This window comes from Capsicum annuum, chromosome 12, assembly GCF_002878395.1.
Source record: "Capsicum annuum cultivar UCD-10X-F1 chromosome 12, UCD10Xv1.1, whole genome shotgun sequence".
NCBI lineage: Eukaryota > Viridiplantae > Streptophyta > Magnoliopsida > Solanales > Solanaceae > Capsicum > Capsicum annuum.
The window spans coordinates 25604015-25620262 of NC_061122.1; the positions used below are offsets into that span (position 1 = coordinate 25604015).

The 16248-nt window shown below is 34.1% G+C and overlaps 1 protein-coding gene across 1 annotated transcript; it reads right to left on the minus strand.

Annotated features, from left to right (window-relative positions):
- Positions 1–5221: 5221 nt before the first annotated feature.
- Positions 5222–12968, minus strand: LOC107850672 (calcium-dependent protein kinase 1). The gene is made up of 7 exons (XM_016695365.2): positions 10919–12968; positions 10318–10461; positions 8512–8664; positions 7283–7398; positions 6999–7166; positions 6197–6421; positions 5222–5731 (listed from the first exon to the last, which is right to left on the minus strand). The coding sequence occupies exons 1-7, from the start codon at positions 11724–11726 to the stop codon at positions 5606–5608; spliced, it is 1740 nt and encodes a 579-aa protein (XP_016550851.1). The 5' UTR covers positions 11727–12968; the 3' UTR covers positions 5222–5605.
- Positions 12969–16248: the final 3280 nt, after the last annotated feature.

Consider the following 16248-nt stretch of genomic DNA (forward strand, 5'->3'; position numbering starts at 1 on the left):
AAGCATGTCATCAACATATAAATAAATTATCACATAATCATTGTCTACTACTTTTGTATAAACACATTTATCCACCTCAACAGAAGAAAAGCCGTCTTTTATTAAGACTTGATCAAATTTTTCATGCCACTATTTAGGAGCTTATTTAAGGCCATAAAGATATATAATTAATTTACAAACTTTATTTTCTTGTCCAGAAATTACACATCCTTCAGGTTGAACCATATAAATTTCTTCTTCTAAATCGCCATTTAAGAAAGCTATTTTTAAATCCATTTGATGGATAAAAAACTTATGAATTGATGCTAAAGCAATTAATATTCGAATAGAAGAAATTCTTGTTATTGGTGCAAATGTATTAAAATAATTAATATTTTATTTTTGAGAAAATTCTTTAGCTGCTAACCGAGCTTTATATTTATCTATAGATCCATTCAGATTAAGTTTCTTTTTGAAAATTCATTTACAACCAATCGGTTTTTTACACCAGAAGGTAAATCAGTTAAGACCCATGTATTATTTTTCATAATAGAATCAAGTTCAATTTTTATTGCCTCTTTCCAAAATTTAGCATCAGAAGAAGATACAATTTCAAAATAATTTGATGGTTCATTATCAACAAGAAAAGTTTGAAAATCATTTCCATAAGAAAAATATTCTTTTCTAGGCCTTTTACTCCTTCTCAGTTCCTCAATATTAAAGGTTGATTCATTTTCTCTTTCAACAGGTGCATGAGAGATTTTATCATATAGTGGAAAGATATGTTCAAAGAATTCAGCATTCTTTGTCTCAATTATAGTATTAATATCAAGCAAATCACTTTTCAAGACAAGAAATCTGTATGCAATACTATGTTCAACATATCCAATAAGCATGCAATCAACAGTTTTAGAACCTATTTTCCTCTTTTTTAGGTTCAGGAAGAAGAACTTTAGTAAGGCAATCCCACACTTTTAAATATTTCAAATAGGCTTATAACATTTCCACAATTCATAAGGGGTTTTGCCAGTTCTTTTATGAGGAATTCTATTCTGTAAATGACATGTAGATAAAATAGCTCCACCCCATAAATTATCAGGTGCATTAGAGCTAATTAACATAGAATTTCTCATTTCTTTCAGTGTCCTATTTTTCCTTTCAGCTACACTATTAGACTCAGGAGAATAAGGTGGAGTTACTTCATGAATAATTTCTTTTTTTTTTTTCACAAAAAAACATTTAAAGATACATATTCTCCACCTCTATCAGATCTAATTCTCTTGATTTTTCTACTAAGCTGATTTTCAACTTTAGATTTATAAGACAAAAGCATCAAATGCATCTATCTTTATTTCTAAGCAAATACAACTTAGTAAATCTAGAGAAATCATGAATAAAGGTCACATAATATCTTTTACCACCTCTAGTCATAGTTTGTTTTAAATCACCCAAATCAGTGCGGATCAAAGATAACAATTTAGTTTCTCTATTAACTGACAAACATGACTTTTTAGTAACTTTAGCTTCAGCACATATTTTACATTTATCAAAATTAATTACTTGAGTCTAAATCAGATATTAAACCAAGTGATTGCATATTCTTAATATATTTAATATTAACATGTCCTAATCTAGCATGCTATAAAGAAATAGACTCAATCATATAAACTGAAGCTGATGCATTATCATTGATAATATAAAGTGCATAAAGTCCATGATTACAACGTCCATCACCAATAAGAATATCATTTTTAGTTAATACAACCTCATTATTTTCAAATATAATCTTTATTATTTTCAAATATAATCTTTATTCCAACTTTTTCTAATAATGCCACAGAAATCAAATTAATTCTGATATTAGGAACATGCAGCACATTACTCAATGCCAAGGTTTTACCAGATGTGAGTTTGAGAAGAACTTTGCCTTTTCCAAGAACTTGAATAGTTCTCGAGGTCCCAAGATAAATAATTTCTTCTTCTTTCTCAACTTGGATGTATGATTTGAAATCATTTTTATTTATACAAATGTGCCTAGTAGCACCAGAGTCTATCACCCAATTTCTCACATTGGTCTCAATATTCATTTCTGAAATGATCGCAATTATTACATCATCCTTTTCAGTCAAATTTATTTTTGACTTAGCGGGATTGTCATTTCTTTCACATGCATTGAGATGCATTTTGTATAAATATTTTATTATTAGTCATGTGACCAAGTTCGTTTTCATACTTGTATTCTGCAGTACCATAATCTTCTGAACTGTCTGGAATAGAAACAGCCAGAGCAATACCAGCATTAGAATTATCAACGATTTTAGGGCCAATATTATGTGCCATAGTTTCTTAGATTGTTGGGAACAATGGTAAAACAATAATAACAATATTATTTAACTGTTAACAAAATATTAATATAGCAATAATAATATTAGCAGTGTATAATAATATTACTACTTCAATAATAATATTATAATCAATATAATTACTATAACAGTAATATAATTACTTTTTAACAAGTTAATAATATTGAATATTAAGTAAATATTACTACGATATCATTTTAAGTGATATATTAATTATACTTGAGTCGTGCTACGCACTGTCCTAAGAAACTATTTCAGCAGAGTGAAATGTTTCTGCAGGATTAAACAAGCACTTTCTGATTAATTAGAGGATATTTTGAATTAAATAAGTTTTTTCTAATTAATTAGAGGATACAGGAATAAAAGAAAATATTAATACAAATACCAACAAGTTAAACATAAAGATATAAATAAGTGTAGCCAAAACAAAAATAGAAGGCAACAGTGGAAGAAATGATAAAAGTAAAATGGAATATTTTTTTGTTATGTTTTGCAGTAAAGTTGAGGAGTATTTATAGCATTTTAAGAGAAAAATATATTGACCACTTGTCTAAAATATTGTCATGCAAGGTGACATTTGGTCAATCTTTCATGCAAATAAGTCACTACTTCAAGTAATTTCATTAGCTTCCAAAACACACTTTAATGGCTTTTCAAATTATTTTAAATATAAATTATTTTTGAAATAAATATTTTTTTCTACACCGTTAAGTTGTGGGAGATGAAGACTATGGGGTGTCAGGGAGTTTAGGATGGAATTGTTTGCCCTACGACGTGAGGGTCTCTATGTAGCCAAACCGAAATATAGGTTTCCAGATGTTGATTGTGCTACTGTACGTACCTCATGAGATATTGCCATATCGACCTGGGAGAGTTGGATCGTGGATATTCTAGACATCCAAAGGAAAATTTGGCTTATGGCCTCAATGTAAATCCTTAGAGAAAGGAATAGTTTATAGAGAAAGTTTGATTTCTTCAAAATTACTTAGTTAATATTTGCTTGCTTGGGAGCTGAGGGTCTATCAAAAACCCCCTCTCATTTTACCTATTATTGTTGATTGCCATTTTTAGAATATTGTTTTTAACTTCACATTTACTACTGCTTGTCGAATTGTAATATAACATACTTGAGCCAAAAGATGGGATGAAGAAAATGGAGATGTTGATCAATGAGCTACAATATTCCTTTTGGGACAATAAAATCTTGATTAGTTTGATTATACAATTCTTCTATTACACTTTTTCGATTTGAACTGAACCTGTATTCTATCCTGCCGTTCCAATTGGTGGTGGTTAGATGATTAGAAGAATGCATATATATTCTGTTGATTTTTGTACATATGCATCTACTATATACTCTCCGTTCATTTTTACTTGTGGTAGGTTCATATAGTGTCTTTCTTTTGATCTCTATCTAGCATTTATTGTTTATTGTGTTTTGGTTACTGCCTTATTCAGCAGTTGTTACCCTTCCCTTATTAGTTGGCTTTGTTTTCTTCAATGTCGTTTTTTCTTTTTCCATACCTACTTTTGTAACGCAGTACTCGAGCTGAGGGTCCTTCGGAGGCAGCCTCTCTACCTCTACAAGACAAGGGTAAGGTCTGTGTACAATCTTCCCTCCCTAGAAACTACTTTTGGAATTTCACTGGATATGTTGTCGTTGTTAGAAGACAGAGTTATGTTTGAAACTCCCTGATGTGTTAAAATTATTTGAGTTTGTGGAATTGATCTGCTGTCTATTTTGCTTAGTCCAAGTGTTTAGAATACGAGTTCATGGTATTTGCCGCTGGTGGGAGGTGACAGGTATCCTGTGAATTTAGTCAAAGTGCGTGAAAGCTGGTCCGAGCACCACAATTATAAAAAACCCAGCTAGTACAGATAATGACAGACCAACTCAGCATCAGATAATAAGCTCAAGAATCTCAATAACTCGAGAATAATGAAGTGAAATGCAATGCAAGCCAAATGTAATTAGTATACACATACATAGAACAAATGAATGCATTTTAGTTGCCCATTTATTACAAGTATACAAGATGTTCCAGAGTGATCGATGTGTGAGCACACATACAATTAACATGAGGATCAATCATTTTCCTTCAAATCAATCAACACATGCTTCAACATTCTTAAATTTTATCAAGCAATCACATTATTGACCAATTACCCTCTTCCATTTTCAATTAGTTTAATTATCAATAAGAACATCTCAAATAATGTCTAGAAAGTCTCAGTGTACCTTAGATTAGATGTTCAAACACTCACTGAAAGGCCTAAGCTATCTACAAAGCCTCTAAAAAAATTTCAATGTATCTAAATATGTAATCTAGATAAGCATACGAGTCCGTAGATATCCATATTATATAAAAATTATTCGGTCAAGAAGCCAACCAAAGAATATCAAGAAGTAATATTTCTTCTTGAAAATATAAGTTGAAGGCCTTGGCTGTGTGTCATGGATGGATCAAAAGGCTTGTGGGTTGTAGTCTTGAAGCTACTTGTTTGGATGGTTGTTGCCTATTATATTGTATGTTAGTTTAAATGTAACTTAAATTTTGTTGTACCATGTTGTTAAATTCATTGTTTGGATTGTTACTTAAATTTTGTTGTACCATGTTAAATTCATTGTTTTGAAATGGCAAGATCCCCTTCTATGTAATGGCAAATTGGTGATCACGTCGCTACCTTATTTTATCTCATATTTTATAATTACTTATTGCCTAATAATTACTACTATATTCTATCATTTACTCCACCTTTCTATAATAGTTTTATCACGTATTCTACTTTTTTTTTTATAGGTTCATCCTTTAAATTACTGATGTATGACATTATGTAACGATGGAAACGTCCAAACATTATAACATTATGAAACAATATGAGTAAACTAAGAGTTCAATAAGCAGCATAACTCAAAAGTGCAGTTTAATATGGTTACATCCATGTTATACAATTACTCAATAGGATAACTGAAACTGAAAGAAAAATTGTGCAAAATTTGGAAGGAATTGAAAATTGCTCTGGAAAACAATGATGCTCTTTAGCAAGCACTAGTTTAATACTATACACTTTTAAAACCTGCTCGGACTCTTCAAAAATGTCAATGAGTGCGTGTCGGATTCTCCAAAAAGAGGGTATTTTTGGAGAATCCGAAGCAAGTGTGACATCAAAAGTGAAGAGTCCAAGCAACTTAGCTTAAAACACACAAAATTTCCAGTAGGAAATGAAGAAAACAATAGAACAAAAGATCACTCTTCACAAATCTATAATTTTAGTGCTTCTCTGAATCCAATGCTGAAACTATGCTCTAGACCTTTCTTGCCACCACCAACCACTGGATTTCCCTTTTGCATCATAGCAACAAACTCATTGTAATCAATGCGCCCGTCCTGAAAAAAGTTAGAAATATGTTCCATGTCAGAGACCACGTCAACACAAGCAACACATGTTGGATACCTTCCATGATCGAGTTAATACATATTTACTTCTTTGACAAACGTGAACAAGTACAAGGATCGAGACATCATTCTGAGTGGGTCAAATGAAGTGAGAGCTAAGAAACTAATATGAACTGTGGAATATTTAGAGGAGAAAAACGACGCAACTCTAGACCTTTTGGAACTGATAAACTACTTGAAATTGTGCAGAAAGGCAAGCCACTTAATCCCCCAAACGATTCCTTGTTGGTGAATCAAACTGCAGCAAGAGCCCGGAAATCTTACTAACAGAAACTGGTCTTAGAGCCTGTTTGGCCAACATATCTAATTTTTTGTTTCGTTGTCTCTCTCATCAGGTCTCCTTGATGCCCGTTAAGAACTAGGAATTAATGTCAAGTAGTGAAAAATAGAACTTACATTGTCCTGGTCAGCTTCTCTGATCATTTCTTCCATGCGAACATCTCCAATGCCAAATTCTTCACAAGCATGTTGAAGTTCGTCTGCAGTGATGTACCCGCTTCCATCTTTATCGAAGTAAGAGAAAGCAGCAAAAAGATGATCTTGTCTTTCAATTTTGTTAAGATGTAATGTTGCAGCTATAAATTCACCATAATCAATTGTTCCACTGTTATCAACATCAGCCTGCAATGTCGGGGAATGTAAGGAGTTACACAAGTATGTCATCATCTTTGTGTTGGTTGAATGGAAGATCTAAGAATGCCAAGAAGCTAAACCAATATAAACCTCTGATCATGAGCTGATGAAAGACTTAAAGAATCATTACAGCAACAAGAAAAAGGGAATATTACTCTCTATGTCTACTGGGATAAAATATTACGCCACGTCCCCTGATAGAATATATTATACAACAAAGTCATTTGATACTGGATAAGTCTTGTAATTCCATAAATAATGCTATTTATAAAATTCTTTACTAGATATAGACTTAATACCTTTCAAGTTCCACTTAAAACAACTAATGCTTAATAGGAAAAGAGAAGAAGTCTATAGAATTATGCAATATATCAGTTGGATTAATACAGTATTAGCATCAATCAAAAAGATTATTTTACGGTAAGTTGCACATTTTCAGATAAACAGTTTCAGTACTTTCAATGAAGAAAACTCATGTAAAGTAGTGAAAAAACCGTCCCCATTCTGCCCTCTCCTTGGATCACAAATTTGGAAAAACTGGATCAAGGACTAATATGCTACTTACTGCCTGCATAAGATCATAGATCTCAGACTCCTTCAGATTAGAGCCAAATCTTTTTAATCCATCTTTGAGCTCTTCAAAAGTTATTTGACCGCTATTGTCCGTGTCTATCATCCTGAACATTTCCTTAAGACCAGCAATTTCTTCTTCGGATAGGCTTTCAGCAATGACCTGTATCACGCAGAACGTAATATTTAGCAGACTAGTTTCAACTGAAATATTTTATCTTCAATATGTTCATAAATTAGAGTTTGACATCACAGGTATTTGCATGTTGATAGACTCACTCTCAAAGCCATTTTCTTGAGCTTGTTCATTGCAGAAAATTGCTTCATTCTACTCAGAACTGCCGAATCCAGAGGCTTATCAGGAGCCACACCATCAATTTGAACCCAAGGATGGCCTACAAAAATTTCAATATCGCCCTCAATGACTGTCAAATTTTCTCATCTCAAAAGAAAAGTACGGAATGGAAGGATTGAGATCATTAACAGGTTTCTAAATAATTGGAAGCCAAAAAAAAAAAAAAAACTAAAAGGCAAGAGTCCATTTTTCCAGTTACATGATCTAAGAGAGATAATTACACAAGATGCTGAGCGCAAGAGATCATAGCAAACTACATTGTAACAAACCTCTCACAGAATATGTATGGATTCTACTTAATAAAGTCAATTTTAAGAAGTTGATCATCTTTTCATAAGAGAAAAAGTAGAATTGCTGGTCACTAACTGACCAGTGCACACAACATCAGAACAAGAAGAACCAAAAAAAAAAAAAAAAAGAAAACCACTGTACTTGCATACTGTAGTGATCTGACGATCTTGCAGCGGATTTGTTACAAGCAGATAATCTGCTTAATTATTTTTTATTTGGTTTAGTAGTACTTCCTCCGTTTCTTCTTAGTTGACCCTCTTTCCAAAAATATTTATTTCAATTTAGTTGTCCCTTAAATGAAATCAAGAGAATTTTATTATGTTCTTCCAACACTATCCTTAATATTAAATGACCAAATAAAGTGTATTTACTCAAATTTATATTTTCAAAGCATAATTAATAAGACTAATTTGGTAAAATAAACTCCTAATAATATTTTCTTAATGGGTGTGCCAAGTCCATAGGGGCCAACTAATATGAAACGGAGGGAGTAATATATTTCACACATTATCAAAAATTGTGGAGACCAATTTATGGCAATGATCTGTAGCATAATTCTACTTGACAGAGAATAATGACTTCAGAACAAACTACAACACCAACAACATACCCGGTGTATTCCCACAAAGTGGGGTACTACAAAACAAACTATCTTAGTGAAAATACTATGTTTGGAGAAGCATGGCTGGGAGGGGGGAGACAGAGAGAGACTGACGCTTTAAGCCAGCGCTCTTATTACAAATTTGGAAACTGATAATCATTTCCAAGTACCAAATATTATTGAATTCACCCCCAGTAGCTCAGGTGTTATTTACAAATTTAAATTCAGAAAACAGAAAAGATAAGCTGTTAAACTACTTACATAAAACTTCATGTGCAGTTAAACGTTTTCTTGGATCTCGAATGAGCATTCTCCTCATCAAATCTTTTGCACCTTCTGAAATACTTGGCCATGGGTCTGATGTGAAGTCGAGATCACCATGCAGGACTTGTTCAAATATCCCTTGCTCATTTTCTGTATTAGCGAAAAATTAGTTCAGGAAACGATAAAAAAAGATGATAAGTAGTTGGAAAGGCAGTATTTGATTCAAGAAAACCTTTTCATGTTTCCGTCCATGAACATACTTATGACTCAATTTTCACTTAAGTTCGATAGTTGACAGACTTTCTTTGAACATAGAGCTATTTGGCCAACGTACATGCTTCCCTCCACACACACACAACAGAAACTAAATCAGTCTCGAGAACATGCACCATTGGTGAAACGAATTTGCCTGAACCATCCATAGTCATGCATCAAGTTTGATCAACTATCTATACAACCTGGTATTCTCCTTACAACACAAATCAAGTAAAGATAAACGGTCCCTTTCATCTTTTCTTGTTTTATCCAACAATTACATCATGCATCTTTCTATTACCATCCATTTCTCTACCAATGGTTAATCAAAAGGCCATTTCAACCTCCATTGGCCATCACACCATCAATCTTAGCCTGGTAAAATTTTCCAATGTCCCTATTATACATGCACTAATATTTCAACAAACTGAAACTCTCTGAATCATTTCTTCGTTCATTCTTGCACAATGTAAATCTTCAGATTAACGAGCTTTAAGTACCAAAACACAATCAGAAACTATGTTGCTCGGACTCGGTGCCGATATAAAGGTTGGACTCATCATCACACAATCTTAGCATTCCGGCAGTATGGATCCGGTCATGGATACAGGTAGTGGGATGCATCCACAAAAATGTATAGTATGGGATGTATAAGTATGTATTTCAAGTAACTGAAGTTATTGAACAAAAATTCATAAAACTTAAATTCTTTATAAACACCTAATATTTATTCATAAGATATCTCGTGTAATAGCAAAGGGTTTTATATATGAAGTATCAAACCAAATACAGGTCAAAGCACCCAAATATCAAACCAAATACCCAATTAAGCGATAGCTCTTGTTGAAAGATGTAGTCAAAGCACCCAAGGTAAGTTGGCCAAATTAGGTGTGGATCCCACACCCACACCCAAATCATGTTGGATCAATACGGGTACGGCAGGGATTTGAAGTGTCCGAGCAACAAAGATCAGAACCGAATTGCAAAACAATGCAGAAGGAGATCTTAAGCGAAGTAATAAGTAATAACATTGCCAATTCCAAAACAGTTCAGAAGGTGATCTTAAGCAGAGTAATAAGTAATAACATTGCCTATTTAAAAATCCAATGAATTAATTACTGAAGAAAGAATATTCTAATTGGATTTAAATTGATTTTGTCATCCTTGAGAAAAATAAAACCACTGCCCTCCTTGCACGGGAGAATCGGTCTACAGAGGGAAAATTATCAATCATTTCCAAAGTTTCCCTTGAGGGGCGGAGCAGGAATTTAACAGATATCATGACGGCAAGAATTAATAGAAAATCCTTAACAACATTTATAGATGTGCTGCAATGTCTAGATAGCAAAATAACTCAGTGGGAGGATCTCAGCAAACATGAACAATAAGGCATCAATTCTTCTGATAACAAATGCACATTTTAAGTTTCTTAAAAATGGAATTAAAGTGGAAATGTAGAGAAGTTTTGGAGAACCAAATATAGAAGAGGCACATAATGAGCGAAAAGTACCCAATAAATGCCAATTCTGATGACTAGGGAATGCTTACCAGACCAGAAAGGAGGTACTCCACTTAATAAGATGTAGATAATTACACCAGCACTCCAGACATCAGCTTCAGGACCGTAACGTTTCCGGAGAACTTCTGGTGCAACATAATACGGACTGCCGACAACATCAGTAAATTTGTCGCCTGAAAAGAGAAAACAATACGCAGTTTGGAAAAAAGAATAAATATAGTCGACATAGAACAAAGGATAAAGAATACTCCACCAATTTCAATTCGTTTGCCTTATTTTCCGTTTTAGTCCATTTCAAAAAAATATCTCTTTTCTTTACTGGCAGCTCTTTAATTCTATCATGTTTGAGACCACAAGCTTAAAAGGACTACTACTATGCCTCAGTCCCAAGCAAGTTAGGGTTGGCTGCATGGATCCTCACTCACTATGTTACCCCATTTAAACTTATCTTAGGCTACTCCACTGAAAGAAACACAATTCATATTTCCTCTTTTAGCAGCAAAATCATATCGAACACATTCATTTTCATGCTTACTCTTTCTAATAGATTCCAAGCTAATTGAGTATCCACTAACTGGCAAGTGTCTCAAAGCAAATTTAAAAGAAGGGAAATACATATGAAAGAACTACCTGGTTTGAAGAATATTGATAACCCAAAGTCAATTGTTTTGAGAAGTGATTCCTCCTTCTGATCAACAAAAAGAAAATTCTCAGGCTTAAGATCTCTATGCATAACACCAAGAGAATGACAAGCTTCTACAACTCCAACAATAGTCCTGGTAAGCTCAGCTGCTTTTCTTTCTGTATAGTGCCCTCGTTGAATAATTCTGTCGAAAAGTTCACCCCCAGCACAATACTCCATAACCAGATGAACAGCTACAGCATCCTCATAAGCCCCTTTTATCGATATAACATGAGGATGCCCTGCTAAGTGATGCATTATCTGGACTTCCCTTCTAACATCTTCCACATCATCGTCCGTTAACAACTTCCTCTTAGCAATCGATTTGCAAGCATACCGCTTCCCTGTTGCTTTTTCAGTACAAAGAAATGTAGTTCCAAACTGCCCTTGTCCTAATTTCTTTCCTATACTAAAAAACTCCTTTAAATTCCCGGTTTTTTTCTGTAACACAGAATCAGTCCTAAGGCCAGCACTTGCCACCCTCTTCATTTCAGCTGGTTTTTCGGGTTTTTTCGGTTTTTCTTCCTCTTTAGGTTCTGACTTAGGCATTGTTATATGTTCTGGTGGCTTATCTTGAACTGGCAAAGGGTTTGAATCAGTTTCTTTCACAGAAGTTGGTGTTTCTATTCTAACACTTTCACCATTAGTGATGGTGGAAGCAGTATCATCCGGCGACCGAGATCCCCACATTGCTGCTGAAACTGATTGAAAGAGTCCATTTTTAGAAATACTTGGTCCTACACAAGTGTTCCCCATTTTGTTCCTAAATTAACCCCTTTGTTTCCTTCCTACATTAACATCTATAATGTCCCAAGAAATGAAAAAGATCTTGATACTTCAATCAAATAATCCTTTACCATAAACAAAGTCAACAAGAATTCAAAATCCAAGACATGTTCAACCCCACATATTCAAGATTCTATTTTTAGAAATATTTGGACCTAACACAAGTGTTCCCCATTTTGTTCCTTTCTACATTAAGATCAAAGCTCCATAATATCCCCATTAAAAAACAACAAGATCTTGACACTTCAATCAAATAATCAAGATTCAAACAAAGTCAAAACTTCACACACATTAACTAAAAACAAGTCGACAAGAATTCAAATACAAGACTTGTTCAATTTCAACCCCACCAAACCAAGATTCAACATGAGCTGAAATAAAACAATACACAGGCTTTGCTAATTCAATTAACCGTAACCAAGAAAATAATCAAAGATTCCAAGTAATCATAAACAAAAATATAGTAATAAATTACTAGAAAACAATGAAAAAGCCAATGGACCCTAGAAGGGAAATTACTGCTACAACATGGGAAGGTCAAAGAGTTGAGATCTCGATTAGAAGAAGAAGAAGAAGTTACAACTTAAAAACTTGAAGGAAGGTTTTTTTTCATTTATTTAGTGGGGAAGTTGAAGCATTAACATTTGAGATAGGTAGTGCATTATATTTAGCAGGCGTTTGAACATAAAAACTAAAATATTTTGAATATGGAGTTGGGGTAAGAGTTATGTTTGATTATGTATTTTTAAAAGATGTGTTTTGATTATTGAAAAGTTTCTTTTAAATTTAATTTTATATTCTAAAACTTTTTAAAACTATTAAAATTATCTGATTAATTTATCTACTGATTATACTCATGAATGAAAAGAATTTCACATGGAGTTCTGAGCTTAAAAATAAAAATATACCTACAAATAATGAAAATATATTGATCTTTTAGCTTAAAAATCTTTATTTGTTGTTTAAAAATATCTTTTACCGAGAAGAAATATTTTTTAAAATTGTGTTCAAACTTGATTTGTTGTTTATCAAAAATATCTTTCTTTTTCGATTTGCTCCAAAACTCATCTAAACTATTTAAGGATCTTTTATGTAATATTAAAAAAATTAAGGTTATATATAATAAAAAAAATTGAAATTAAAGTTGAAAAAAATTAAAATATTTTTAAAATATCTATAAATAAATATTTGTGGCCAAACCGCCTCTTGCATGCAATTTAGCCGTAAATTTTGGGGGGAGTTGCTATATACCACTATGTGGGTGCACATGTAACGACAGTTCAGACAAGACCTACAACAAAAACGCGTCTTCCTCGGATGGCCCAACTAGGCCTAAGTTATTTCCTAGAAATGTCATTTTCAAAGCCTTTGGGATTTGGGTGGATTACGTTTTATGTCATGGAAATTTACAGGGTCATTTGCACTGATGCTGGTGACTAATTCTTACCTCTTCAATTAAAGAGCTGCTCTGAGGACATAAATTTAGAGTAAATTTTTTAAATTATCATTGAAGTTTTACAAATATTCCAATAAAGTCATTTATGATTTTTTTTGAACAATAATATCATTAACTCTATAAATATTTCAAAAAGCAAAAAAATCACATATATATTAAATACTTAATAGCATAACCCATTTAACTAATTGATCCAATACTAATTACCCATAACCCATTTGATCCCCCACCTTTAGCAGATTAAAAAAAAAAACTATTTTCCTCATTATTCCATCATTAGAAGAGGATGAATTAGTATTCATATGTATATGTTTAGCAACTTACATGGTCTGTTAGTGTTGGCTATTAAGCAATGTTAGTCTAATAGCATTGCTTAATAGGAGCATCATTTCGGTCGTTATTGGAATGGAATGTCAACATGATCTTTTGCTATCTATGCTTGTTTGTTCCTCTCTTTGTTTCATTGGAATGTCAACATTCTGTTCTGGGTAATGAGTTAGATCAGTCATCAGCTATGTAACTGATGTTTGCAGGATTGAAGTACTTTTTGCTTAGTGATTAGGCCATTCCGTTTATGTTTTACTTCATCTATATAAACTTGCAAGAGCCTTTTGCTCAGTTGCTCTTTTCAGTTGTTGCGTTTTTCTCGAATGTTATGATAGCCACGGGTTCAGGATATGTAATAGAAAAGTTTTTTTTGTTTCCTCAGTTGGTGTCTGATTTGGAGTCCGAATAATTTGAATTCGCGTCGGATAGAATAAAAGTTGTTGTTAATATTGCAAGAATTGCACAAAAGAAAGAGAACGTAAATAAGACGAGTTAACCAATTTTTGGCATAAACTTTCAGCTACTAAATTGATATCACTGATTCTTCATACTTGGCATTGTAATAGTCAAATGGTGTTTGCAAATGGAGTCTCTTCTTATGATGTAATATGAAGGAAAAGGAATTTTTTTTAATTTGCTAAAGGTGGGAGGTCAAATGGGTCATGGGTAATAAGTGTTGGGTCAAATATAGTCTGAGTTATGATGTTAAATTTCTAACAATTCTGTGATATTTTTTTGTTTTTTTGGAACATCTATAGAGTTCAATGATAGTATTGTCCAAAAAAAATCATAAGTGACCTTATTGGGATATTTGTAAAACTTTAATGACAATTTAAGGAATTTATTCCATAAATTTATACTATTTTTCATCTTAATATCACATAAATCATGTTATGCATCATTAAAGAATTTATGTTTAGCGACGGGGCCTGACGAGATTTCGATGGATTTTTGAAAGTATACTGGTGGGGCTAGTTTAAGGTGGTTGACTGATTTTTTTAACGGCATTTTCAAGACTGTGAGAATACCTAAGGCTTGAAGATGGAGTACGATGATTCCGTTATATAAAAACAAGGGTGACATTCAAAGTTGCAACAACTATAGAGGTATTAAGCTGTTGAGTCACACTATGAAGATTTGGGAGAGCGTGATTGAGCAGAGATTGAGGAGGGTCGTGTCCATTTTGGAGAATCAGTTTGAATTTATGCCTGGTTGCTCGACGATAGGGGAAATCCACCTGGTGAGGAGATTGGTAGAGCTGTATAGGGAAATGAAGAGGGATTTGCACATGTTGTTCATCGATCTGGAGAAGGCAGACGTATGACGAAGTCCTTAGAGAGGTTCTTTGGAGATTCTTAGAGGTGAGAGAGGTCCCGGTGGCATACATCAGAGCTATTAAGGATATATACGATGGAGGGAAGACTCGGGTGAGGACGGCGGAAGGAAACTCAGAGCATTTTTCGATCGAGACAGGGTTGCATCAGGGACCGACTCTTAGTCCGTTCCTGTTTACATTGGTGATGGATGTGTTGAACAGAGTATTCAAGGTAAGGTGCCTTGGTGTATGTTATTTGCGTATGATATAGTGCTGATTAATGAGACGGGGGGGGGGGGGGGGGGTGAATAAAAAATTAGAGGTTTCGAGGCAAACCCTTGAATCTAAGAGGTTCAGGTTGAATAGGTCCAATACGAAGTATATGGAATGGAAGTTTAGTGACTTGAGGCAGGAGGTCGAAGTGGTAGTGAGGTTGGATTCCCAGGCTGTTTGTACGAGGGATAGTTTTAAGTGTCTTGGGTCTATGATTCAGGAAAATGGCGAGATTGATGAGGATGTCTCTAAACGTATTGGAGCAGGTTGGATGAAGTTGAGGATCGCCTCGGGAGTGCTGTGTGATACGAATGTGACCCTTAAGCTTAAAGGCAAATCCTATAGAGTGGCAATCCATCCGGCTATACTGTATGGAGCGGAGTGTTGGCCAGTCAAGAACTCCCACATTCAAAAATTGAAGGTGGTGGAAATGAGAATGTTGCGTTGGATGTGTGGACTTACTAGAGGGGATAAAGTTAGAAATGAGATTATCCAGGAGAAGGTGGAAGTGGCTTCGGTAGAGGACAAGATACGGGAAGGAAAACTGAGATGGTATGAGCATGTGATAAGGAGGGGCACGGATGCCCCAGTTCGTAGGTGTGAGAGGCTAGCTTTGGATGGCTTCAGGAGGAGTAGAGGTAGGTTGAAGAAATATTGGAGGGAGGTGATTAGACATGACATAGAGTAACTACAGCTTACTGAGGACATGACTCTAGATAGGAAGGTGTGGAGGTCGCAGATAAGGGTAGAAGGTTAGTGTGAGTGTGTGGGTTGAAGCAAGTATTTAGGAGAGCTCTTGTGTAGTCGGGTTAGAAATCCTAGGACTGTGTCCACAGGTAGGAGCCTCTAGTCAGGATAGTTTAGGTGTGGTGGGTGTCTTTGGTCTGTGAGTGTATGTTACTACTAGGTGGGTGTCCTATTTTTTATTTTTTATTTCCTATTTCTTATTTTGTATTGCTCTTATTTCTCTTATTTTGTATTTCTCTGATTTCTATTTTTATTATTTCTTATTCCTTATTTCTGTTATGCCATCCATCCTGCTTCATGTAGCATTAAGACCTTGTTTACTATTCTTTATCTTGAGCCGGGAGTCTATCGAAAACAACCTCTCTACTTCATCG